Raw genomic sequence first — 12,802 nt, 5'->3', positions numbered from 1 at the left:
TGAAAAAAAATATGCTTGTAATAGAAATGTTTCAAGAAAGTATTGTTTTAACTAATAATATGTATTTGTTGTAGTTGCGGTTTGCAAAGAACGACGGAAGAACTTGCGAGGATCTTACACACGATACTTAAAAAAATGTACGCCTTCTGGTTCTGCTGCCAAAAAAACGCGACCTTACTACCTCGCTGAATACATGCAATTTCTCACGCCATTTACTAAATCCAGGCCAATGAAGAGTAGCTTAGAACCTTCACCGCAACAATCTATAGACTATTCCTGTGACAGCAATAGCGGCGATAACGAGTCACAATGTGAAAATGAGGAAGATAATGAATCCCAGCATGTAATGGCTTTAGAAAATGAGCCGCCTCTTCTGTCACCGACCGAGAGCCATTATTCGACTCGTGGCGATACTTCATCCAGTGTGCACAATTCCCAGCAGATCTCAGTAGCCAAAAAATCTCGTATAACCCCTAAAACTGCAGTATCGTTAGAAGAAGTGAATAAATCCGCGCTGGAATACTTTCGGTCTAAAAAGATGTCTGTGGAAAAAGCATCCGTGCTAGGTCTAGTTTGCATGGAGGAAGAGCTCTGAATTGGGTAGGGGTTTTTCAGTACTTTGTGAAAGACAGACCTGGATGGGGAAGTCCTTAACCCCAACACGGCGCGTCCCAATGGCTGATAGGGAACGTTCCTGTAGATATACAGGACAGGTACGAATAAGGCTTCGCCAAATAAGTACCGGCGGATCAACTGAGGACATGACACAGGACAGCAGCTGTGTCATTAGTGGCTCGCGGCTAAGGAATACAATTCCTAACAGATGCGGTGCCATAAAGTCGCAGGCGACAATCAAATAATGATTTAACCGGCTGCGATACTGCGAACCTAAACCTAAATAAAAACCGAATGTGCGCCGGTATAAGCAATCAACCGTTACCAGGAGGTACGGAAGGGCACTCTATTGTCCTGGGGTTGAGAAATCGGCCCCGAAGGCGGATGAGCTGAAAATTCAGTAAACGGCAGTGGAATCAGGAAAGCAACGGGAAACTACCTGATTATAACTTCCCTAGTAACTCATGATGACAGATGTTAATAATGTAAATATATTTACTAATCATGGGACTCGGAATCCAAGATTCGGCGTGGGAAACAGCAGGGTTTCCCCAGTCGTCAGCAAGCGAATTCCCTGTAATTCATCAAATTTGGTAATAGATAAGGAACGTTTAATAGCGACTTGGAATATTACAAGTATGTTTGAATCTGGAAAGATTCACAATACGATCAAGGAAATGCGAAGGTTAAATATAAATATCTTAGGTATAAGCGAGATGAGGTGGCCGGGTTCTGGCCATATAACGATAGATAATTATGAAATTTACTACTCTGGTGAAGAAGGTCCGCAACATAGAAATGGTGTGGCATTTATTTTAGAACAAAATGTCGCAAAATCAGTAAAAAATATCGTGCTATACTCAGATAGGTTAATAATGTTACAAATAAAAACAAATCGTACAGACTTAAACATCATTCAGGTATATGCACCTACACAACAATATGACGATGAAGTTGTCGAAAGCTTTTATTCAGATCTAGACTATTTATTATCACTCACAGGAAGCCAAGATATAAACATTGTATTGGGGGATTTCAATGCCAAGGTTGGAAGAGGTAGTGAAGAAGATGTCGTTGGCAAGTTTGGTTTAGGAACGAGAAACGACCGTGGAGATAGAATGATTAGATTTTGTGTAGAAAAACAATTAGTAATATCCAACACTTTTTTTGACTTGCCTAAGCGACGACTTTACACCTGGAAATCTCCTATGGACACTTATGGAAGAATAGTAAGAAATCAAATTGATTATATCTGTATATCAAAAAGATATAGAAATGCTATCTTGTCCTCCAAAACATATCCAGGAGCGGATGTACCCTCCAACCACAACTTACTAGCAGCTAAAGTATTACTTAAATTTAAAAAGATTAAAAAACCCAAAATATCTCCTAGGATCAGCAAAGATAAACTTTCACATGCGGAAGTGAAAGAAATAGTAACCGATAAATTAGAAGATCAGTTTCAGATTTTGGGAAATAAAAATTCAGAAGAACAATTATGGGAGTCATGCAAAGAAACATTGGAAAAAGTCCAAGAAGACCATCTAATGGAAAATCAGCGTAGGAATAAGCAACAGTGGATGACAGAAGAGATATTGAATTTAATGGATGCAAGAAGAAAATATAAGAATGCTAATCTGACAGAATAGAAAAAGCTAAACAGTATGATTCGAAGAAAAATAAGATCAGCTAAATCAGAGTGGCATAAACAACAATGTAAAGAAATTGAGAACTACGAGCGTATCTATGACGCATTCAATATGCACAAAAAACTGAAAGAAGTTGCAGGACTGAATAAAAAATGTAATCCTCCACTAATCGAAGATAAAAACGGAAAAATTATAATCGATATCGAAGGTCAACTAATACGATGGACAGAATATATAAAGGAATTATTCGATGATGAAAGAAGCGAACTAGAAACGCTAAATGACATAAGCGGTCCTCCAATAACTAAGGAAGAAGTGCAATACGCTATAAAGAACGCAAAAAACGGGAAGGCGATCGGACCAGATGGGATTTACGTAGAAACACTAAAGCTTTTAGGTGTCGAGGGCATTAAGATACTTACGAAATTGTTCAACTTAATCTATGAAAGCGGAAAAATTCCTAAAGATTGGCTTAAATCCTCATTTGTTGTACTACCAAAAAAACACAGAGCCACAAAATGCAGCGACTATCGCACCATCAGCCTAATGAGTCATGTATTGAAAACGTTTCTTAGAATCATTCATCAAAGAACATATAGAAAAATTGAGGAAAGAATCTCAAGTACTCAATTCGGTTTTCGCTGTGGCCTTGGAACGCGTGATGCACTATTCGCAACCCAAGTTTTAATTCAAAGATGCAGAGATGTAAATCATGACGTTTTCATGTGCGCGATTGATTTTGAAAAGGCCTTTGATAAAGTTCGCCATGAAAAAATGCTACATATTCTCAAAACTACCGGTCTGGACGGTAGGGACATTAGAATAATCGCAAATTTGTATTGGGGCCAGGCTGCATGTATTAGGGTTGCGAATCAGTGCTCTGAAGAAGTAAAAATCAAGCGCGGAGTTCGACAAGGCTGTATATTGTCACCAATGTTGTTTAATCTTTACGCTGAAACAATCTTAAATGAAGTCTTCGAAAACGCAAAAGAGGGAATACTCATTAATGGTATGCTTATGAACAATATCAGATACGCAGATGACACCTTGTTGCTGACTGGATCAATTGAACATCTTCAAGCGTTATTGAATCGAATGGTGGCATTCTGCGCGATATATGGACTCAAACTCAACGCAAGAAAAACAAAGTTTATGGTTATTAGTAAACAGGCAGCCGTAAATAATAATAACTATAACGTAACAATCGGTAATGACTCAAGTGAACGAGTAAGTAATCTTGTATATCTGGGTACTCATATTAATGAAAGCTGGAACCCTAGTACAGAAATAAAAAGTAGAATTGCCAAAGCAAGAACAAGTTTTATGAAATTTAAGAAAATCCTGTGCAGTCATGATCTAAATTTGGAACTTCGCATAAGAATGGTCCGATGTTATATATTCCCAGTACTACTTTACGGGGTTGAAGCATGGACACTGACAGAATCGCTTTTAAAAAACCTAGAAGCATTTGAAATGTGGGTCTACCGCCGTATTCTGAAGATCAGTTGGGTAGAAAGAGTCACAAACGAAAGGGTTTTTGAGACAAGACAATGATTGTTAATATGCTGCGCAACATGAGAGCCAACGATCGACAAGCGGTCTCGGCACCTTAAGAAGAAGAAGGAAAAAGCATCGGCCATAACACCATAATATTATGAAGACCCAGACATTTCCTTCCTAATGAGCATGGTACCTGACATGAAAAAAATGAACGAAAACCAAAAAAGGCTTTTTAAAATTCACATGTTGTCAACCGCTGGCAATATTTTGGAAGAAAATATAAGTAGTTCCAGCACTTCGTGTAATAACGATGGATTATTAACAGAGCTGAGGACAGTAACTGAGCCCACAACTTCAACCCAACAACCTTTATTGGAGTTTTTGAACTTCCAGCGACCAGAGCGCTTTTAATATATCTTTTATGTTATTAATAATGAATTAATGAATATATGTTTTTGTAATTAATAATGAATATATCTTTTATGTTATGAATAATGATTATAAATATGAGTTAATAATAAAAATAATGACATACCTTACTGTTATTAATAAACGTTCTGCAGGTGATATTGCATGTATATAATTTGTATCCTTTTTCGAAATTATTGGACTAATTTTTGTCAGTAATAGCTCAAAAGTTTCTCTTCTCATTCTGTAGAAGGATTGAAATTTCGCCGGATACATATTTAGTTCTTTAAATATGTAAATTAAATCCACTATGCCCTTGCATCTCTTTCCAATAAGGGTGTACCCAAAACTGACGTTGCGGACGAGTTTTGTTCATATTTTTGACGTTTAAAAGCGTTAGCATAACTTCATCAGAGGACGACATTTTGAATTTAACTAATAGCCTTTTTAATGTCATGCTACTTTAGTGTGCGCTACCTGCCACGCCAGTGCCATGCCCATGCTATGTCACTGCCATGTTACATGTCACGCCAGTTTGGTGGGCGGTCTCCCTTATGTACATACTTAGTTTGGTTGATGTTTCATTGGAAGTTTCAAAAATTGTATAAAATATAAATATAATTCTCTTTATTTTTGTTTATGTACAATTATGTCGTAAAGTTAATAATAATTGAGACTTCAATAATTATGCTTCCTCTCCGCTTCCACTATTTCCCCCCTTAACTCGGAGAATATTGATCGCATAAAAAAATTGTGCAAAAGAAATTGTAGGAAATTGCATTTCCAACAATTTTAGTTCCCACCATTTTAGTCGAAAAGTTGAAAATGGCGGAAATATTAAGCAACAACAGTTCTCATTTAAAATCAATATGGCGGCTAATGCAACCGCGGAATTCAGTCGAGATTTTAAATTTACACTACTATTGATCTGCCCTAAAGGATAGAATTATTAAATTTGGGGCAGCTCGGAAACAAGATTCCATTCAATAATTATGCTCCCTCACCACTTTTTACTATTTTCCCATGTAACTCGGAAAATATCAACCGCATGAAAAAACTGTTAAAAAGAAATTGTAGGAAAGTATATTTTGAACAATTCTAGTTGAAAACGGCGTAGATATTGAACAAAACAAAAACAATTGCTATAAAATCAATCAGGTCTTACGCTCGCGCCATTTCCGCATACGTACTATCTTCAATATTAATTTAAGCAAAAAAATTAAACAAATCAAAATTGTGTAGAATTTAATTCTCTATTTTTCTGTAGGAACATTTTTGTCGTAAAACTAATAAACGAAATAATTCAATAACTATGCTCTAACTGTCAATATTTTCCGCCATAACTCGGAAAATATCGACCGCACGAAAAAATTCTAATACAAAATAGAAATTATAAAAAATCACATGTTCATCAATTTTGGTTCGTATACTATTTGTCGAAAAGTTGAAAATGCCGGAGATATTGAGCATAAACGGTTCTAGTTTCAAATCAAGATGGCGGCTAACGCAACCGCGCAATGCAGTCGAGATTTTAAATTTACACTACTATTGACCCTCCCTAAAGATTAGAAAAATAAAATTTGGGGCAGCTCCTAATGCAAGGTTAGGCCTGTTATTCGTCTAACCCGACTGGACTATTCGTCACGATTAGAAATTAACAAAAGCTAAATATTTCGTTACTTACAACTAAAATAGTATTAAGTTAGATTTTCTGAACATACATATCTTAACTAATTGATGGATTCGACCGTTACTTGATGGAAGTTCATTTTATCTAACAATAAAACACGAAAACGTTTGTTTTCTATACTTCCACAAAATTTATTATAACTAAGTGACTACAGCTGTTTCGGCGGAGTGCCTTTCTCAAGTGATATAGTTTACAATGTGTTTGCCTTTTTAAGTCTTCAACTGAAGAGGTTGAGGAGTGGGGAGCTGTTTGTCTCGAGTTGGTCATTCAGAATTATATCTGTATTTTTCAGTTTATTAATTTCCAAAGATTCTAAAAAAGATAGCTTAAGGCCTTTATTTTGAATATGTAGAATTTGAAACTCTTCATTGAAAGAATGATTATGATCTAGAAGGTGAAGTGCGTATGTAGAAGTGTCTGTTTTTCTATTGTTGAATGCCCTTTTGTGTTCTGCTATCCGTTTGTCAAAAGTTCTGCCAGTTTGACCGATGTACGTTTTCGGACAGTCACCACAAGTTAGTTTGTATACAGCAACTACAGAGTGGTGTGTACAAACTAACTTGTGGTGACTGTCCGAAAACGTACATCGGTCAAACTGGCAGAACTTTTGACAAACGGATAGCAGAACACAAAAGGGCATTCAACAATAGAAAAACAGACACTTCTACATACGCACTTCACCTTCTAGATCATAATCATTCTTTCAATGAAGAGTTTCAAATTCTACATATTCAAAATAAAGGCCTTAAGCTATCTTTTTTAGAATCTTTGGAAATTAATAAACTGAAAAATACAGATATAATTCTGAATGACCAACTCGAGACAAACAGCTCCCCACTCCTCAACCTCTTCAGTTGAAGACTTAAAAAGGCAAACACATTGTAAACTATATCACTTGAGAAAGGCACTCCGCCGAAACAGCTGTAGTCACTTAGTTATAATAAATTTTGTGGAAGTATAGAAAACAAACGTTTTCGTGTTTTATTGTTACATATCTTAACATTGAATTGCTAATTTTACAAAAGCAAGTTTTGCTTTTAATATTTTTTTTTATTATTATTAAACACAAGCTGTGTTTAGACTACTGAAATCTGGTCATCAGTTGACCAATTATCAGTTCTTCTTTAACTTATATTACTAAATGATACATAATCTAAGATCTTAACCCTATGGTGTCCTCTAATTTTTTTTAACAAGTATGAAATTTTAAAACTAAAACTACCACACAATACAACACTATGCTTTGCTTTTACACTAACACTTTACACTAACTCAAATGGTTTTCTTCGTTTGAGTCTTCTTTCTAGCCCAGTATTATCGAGGAGCTGGATGGCCTCGATGTTTACATGACTATGGAGCCGTTGTTCGTGACTACCTGCCATCTTCTTGATAACTTTGTCTACATCTTCCATCTCAAGATCCTTGTGGAGGTCGACATTTCGGATATACCAAGGAGCATCAACGATGTTCCGTAATACTTTATTCTGGAATCTCTGGATAATCTTAATATTACTTGAATTGGCACAGCCCCAGAGTTGGCAACCATACATCCATACTGGTCTAAGTATTTGTTTGTATAAAAGTATTTTGTTATATGTGGACAATGCAGAGTTTCTTCCCATCAGCCAATACATTTTTTTGTAACGGATACCTAATTCTTCCCTTTTCTTTTTAATGTGGACTTTCCAGCGAAGCCTTGCATCAAGTGTGATACCTAAATATTTTGCAGAAGATGCATATGGTATTTGGGCATCATTTATTCTAATTGGAATGTTTTCGATTTTTTTATTTGTAAAATTGACATGAATAGATTTAGATTCATTTAATTTGATTTTCCATTTTTTAGTCCAGTTGTGTATTTTATTGATTGCCAACTGTAATTTTTCTGCTGCTTCTTCGCTGGTATCACCTACTGCTAAGATAGCGGTGTCATCTGCAAATGTGGCTATAGTATCATTTTCCATTTCAGGTATATCGTATGTGTATAACAGGTAGAGAACAGGACCTAATACGCTTCCTTGAGGGACTCCTGCTCTGATTTCTTTTAGATCAGTGTACACGTCTTCTTGCTTAATTCTGAAATATCTGTCAGATATATTTGATTGTAAAATTTCTGAATATTGTTTAGGCATAAGAATTTTGAGTTTGTAGACTAAACCTTCATGCCAAACTTTGTCGAAGGTCTTAGCTACGTCTAAAAATATTGTAGAACAGACTTTCTTTTCTTCTAATGATTTCTCAATTATGTTAGTCATTCTGTGTACCTGATCAATCGTAGAATGTTTATTTCTGAAGCCAAATTGGTGGTTTGGAATCATTTTTTTCTCTTCTATTATTGGTTTTATTCTTTTTAGCAGAAGTTTCTCAAAAAGCTTCGACATCACTGGTAAAAGTGATAATGGTCTATATGAAGACACTTCATTTGGTGATTTTCCTGGTTTTGGTATCATTATAACCTCAGCTATTTTCCATAAATTTGGAACATATCTCAAACTAAATGCAGCATTGATGATGTTGGTCAATTTGACTATGGCTTTACGAGGCAGGTTTTTTAGTAATTCTCCAGTAATTAGATCATATCCTGGTGCCTTCTTAGGATTTATATTGTCTTTTATTTCATCAGCTACTTCCTTCGGGGATGTTGGTCTGATTCTCTCCTCTGTCTGATTAGGCTCTATCGATATTTGATCATTATTTTGGTCATCATGCGGTTTAAATGTATTTTCTAAATATGTGGCAAATCTCTCTGCCTTTTGCTCATTACTTCTAGCCCAGCTACCATCTTCTAGTTTAATGGGTGGAGAATGGGTTACTGGTCTTTTTAGCCTTTTTGTAGCATTCCATAGAGAGTACTCTGTGCTACTATTATCCGTCAACTCTCTCAGGTAATAACTGATTGACTCATTTTTTATATTTTGAATCTCTCTTTTTAAGTTTTTGACTAGCATTGTTTAAATTTGTTTTATCTTGGGGTGCTCTGGTTTGTTGCCACTTCCTTCTAAGTTTTCTTTTCTCTTTAATTAACTTTTTAATTTCTTTCGGATAGTTGTTTCCTTTGACGTTTGATCTTATAGTAGGAGTACTTTCCCATGCTGATTTTTGTATATTTTGTACAAGCAACTCAACTTCCTCATCTAGTTGTTAGGTTTTTTTTAATGGTACTGCTAGTTCAATTCTATCTTCAAGGATTGATCTAAAACTTTCCCAGTCTGTTAGTTTATTTGTTAGTATTGGGTTACAATCCTTTCTGATAATCGTGTCACTCACAGTGAGTATTATGGGTGAATGATCTGAATTCATATCCCAACCTTCATTAATATCTACATAGTTGGATGAAATATTTTTAATAAAGAAATCAATTAAGTCCGGTATTTTGTTTGTATCTGTTGGCCAATAAGTCGGTCTACCTGTTGATATTACTTCACATTTCTGTTCTTTTATGGCTGCCAGTAACTCTTTTCCTTTAGTTGTTGTTAATCTTGATCCCCATTGGGTGTGCTTTGCATTAAAGTCACCTCCAATAATATATCTTTTTCGCAAACTTTTCAAGTATTCTACATAATGTTATTTTTTAATGGAATGCCTAGGGGGGCTATAAATTGAGCTGACATTAACTTCGCAATTAGTTTTGAGTTTGACACATACCGTTTTAATAAAATTAAAAATAATATCAAAAATAAAACTATTGGGACCAATCTTCTGGTAATACATTCGTAATTTTTAAAATTTGCAAACCAACGAATTGTAGGAGCAAAGAAGGCCGAGGGAGATCTAAATAGTTGCATCTCACTTCCCGCCTGTCCAGCTGGTAAAAATCCAACGAAGATTAGTTCCCCATACTCAGAATAGAGGAGTAAAACTAATATAAATAAATAATTATTTCGTTGTAAAACGAAATAAGAGCCGCCTTACTTTTTCATACATATTTGTTTCTCTCTGAACAACCAAAATTCCTGACGCCAGCATCGATTCACAACAAAATAACCTGATGGTGTGAATGTCGAAGCGACAACTGCTAAATACAAGTGTAAGTTTTACTTTTAATAAAATTAAAAATAATATCAAAAATAAAACTATTTAAACCAATCTTCTGGTAACACCTGTGTGGCTTCTAAAATTTGCAAACCAACGAATTGCCGGAGCAAAGATGGCCGAGGGAGATCTAAATAGTTGCATCTCACTTCCCCGCCTGTCTAGCTGGTAAAAATTCCAACGAAGATGGGTCCCTCATAGTCAGAGTAGGAAGAAAACTAATATAAATAAATAATCATTTCGTTGTAAAACGAAACAGTCTTATTTTTGGTTAGTACAGAGAGCGCCAAAAGCACCCTGACCGGTTTCAATCCTTATTAGGATATCCTTTAATTTGTTTCTCTCGGAACAACTAAAATTCGGGGGGCCAGAATCGATTCAAAACAAAATAACCTGATGGTGTGGATGTCGTATCAACATCTGCTTGGGACCAATCTTCTGGTAACACCTTCGTGGTTTCTAAAATTTGCAAACCAACGAATTGCCGGAGCAAAGAAGGCCGAGCAAGATCTAAATAGTTGCATCTCACTTCCCGCCTGTCCAGCTGGTAAAATTCCAACGAAGATTAGTCCCCCATACTCAGAAGAGCAGTAAAACTAATATATCAGCAGCATCACCTCGTAGAGAAGCAGTCAAGGAAACAGCCTTTTCTTGTTCGGTCCAATGATTTTGAGGTCTCAATAGCTTCAAATTGTTTAAGTTATATGAACCGCCAAGACTTCCCATCAAATAGTGGCAATTCTTCTTTCACTACAGGATCTAAAACTACTGCATTAACTGGTGGTAGCCCTTTCGTATTGGTTATCATGCTCTCTAATTGTTAGATCTTCTGTTCTAACATTTCTACACTGCCATCTAAACTTTTCTATCGAATGTTCTAAATGTACTTCTTCAAATTTCTCGTTGTTCTGTCTACACATTTTGTCGAAGCTTTTAGCAACATGTTCGAATTTCTCGTCGTTTTGTTTGGCTGCTTGTTTAATAATTTGAGAAGTTTCATCTAAATTCTTTCTAGAAGTTTCTTCATTCCTTCTAGAAGTTTCTTTAATCATCGATAAGACTGCTTCTTCCGCTGACTGAAAGTGGAATGTCTTTGGGTCATCTCCATTCTTGTTGAAAACATCCTTCAGTAGTTCTTGAAGGATCTTCTTGGATTCACTGCTGTCTTCATCTCGTTCTTCTAGTTGCTCACGCAACTGTTTTCCGGAAAGTTCTATTAGCAGCATGGTGAGTAATGTTCGTTTAAAAGTCTTTCCGAATACCGAACGATTAACGCACTCCATTTATTCTCGACGAACAATTTTCACAAAACCAAAGTGAACTCAACGAGTCTCTCTGGAAAAGGCTCCGGTTAATTGAGATATCTACAGTTTTGATATTGCTTTGGCCAGATTTTTGAATATGAATTCTTGTCTTCCACGCCGTCATTATATGCTTTAAAAATATTATTTTCAAAACTTTAAATGCTTTTTTCTCGAAACTTTTTTAAGGCGGTGGACACTGTACATAATTCAAAACTACTCAACCGATCCACCTGAAATTTTGCGTAGATTTTCTTTAGACATTTCATGAGGTAACGCTGTAGAGATATTTGTATGCTTATTTTTTGTTTAACAATAAACGTTGTTAAACGTTTAACGTGTTAAACGTGAATGTTTACAAAAAAATTCGATTTTTTGATTTCTCAGTAATACCAACACCAACAACTCAAAAATCATTAAAAATAAAAAACCCGCCTTATCGCACTGAAGTCTTTTTGTAACTGAATTTGAATTATATTTATTAAAGTGACTAAAAATTACTATTTTTTCGATGTTCCGTTATAATGCTAGGTTTGACCGCAAAGTTTAATGGTTGTTATAAAAGAAATTGTAAAATAAAATAATGTTATACTTACTTTGCGATATGAGTTGCTTGATTAATCCTTCTCTCTTAGCCAGCTCTCTCCTAAGGTTCTCGGGTACCCCGTAATCAGGCACAGGCGAACGAGACAGTATCTGTGTTGAGAGCAATTCCACTTGCTCCCTCAGAGCTTTGTTTAACTCCTGATATCTAACACAATCAGACTGGAGGCGTGCCCTGGCAGCTCTTTCGAGTATTTCTCTTCTCTCACAAGACTGAACTAATTCTTCGTGTCCCTTGTGAACTTTTAAGATTTCGTGTTCCAACTATTTAAAACAAATCCAAAATAATTAACTACCTGCAAAATTTACTGAACAGTGTGGTATTACTATAATATAAGCAACAAACAGTAGTAATATCTCTATGAGTTTATTAAAGTTTAATCTCTAGTTAAATTAAATTGGACGCACAGTTAAAAGGAGAATGAATGGAAATTCTTGATTAGAGCTAGTTTAATTAATTTAATTAAACAACACTATTAATCTCCTAGTGAGTGATTTAGCATGTTTTGTGTTAGAGAAGGAATTTCGAAATTATTGCTTTACAACAGACTAATTTCTTAATACTGGTTTACTCGAGGAAGTAGGTATGAACAACAGTCGTTTCTAGTTTCAGAAAACCAAAGTAGCACGAAGGTAAATGAAAATATGTACAATTATTATATTATTCCGATGATATTGTTATTTCTAATAAAAGTGATGAGGAAACATAGGAAACATATAAATAAATTATATCGACATAAGAAATACGAAATATGCGTTTAATACTAATATGAAAACATCAAGTGATATATGTTTAACACCACATTCATGCGGCCGTTGGATTGAGAGTCAACACTATAAATACCTTAAAAGAAAAACAAGATTGAACTGAGTTCACACAAATGAAAGCATTACATTCTGAGGACAACTTAAATTTGTAACCTCTTAAAAAATTTACAATTATAGTACATAAATGTATTGACGATATACAGTGATGAGCACGCTTATAGCCGGTAAAATAACGC

General features: G+C 35.3%; 1 protein-coding gene across 3 annotated transcripts in view; it reads right to left on the bottom strand.

Annotated features, from left to right (window-relative positions):
- The window catches only part of LOC114347035 (227 kDa spindle- and centromere-associated protein-like), a 1,075,867-nt gene that overhangs the window by 535,304 nt on the left and 527,761 nt on the right, over positions 1–12,802 (bottom strand). For all 3 annotated transcript variants that reach the window (XM_050641832.1, XM_050641834.1, XM_050641833.1), the window contains one exon: positions 11,792–12,062. In XM_050641832.1, coding sequence (XP_050497789.1) covers positions 11,792–12,062 — 271 coding nt within the window. The remainder of the gene's footprint in view (positions 1–11,791; positions 12,063–12,802) is intronic.

Source organism: Diabrotica virgifera, chromosome 1 (assembly GCF_917563875.1).
Source record: "Diabrotica virgifera virgifera chromosome 1, PGI_DIABVI_V3a".
NCBI lineage: Eukaryota > Metazoa > Arthropoda > Insecta > Coleoptera > Chrysomelidae > Diabrotica > Diabrotica virgifera.
This window is presented reverse-complemented; position numbering and strand designations above follow the sequence as displayed.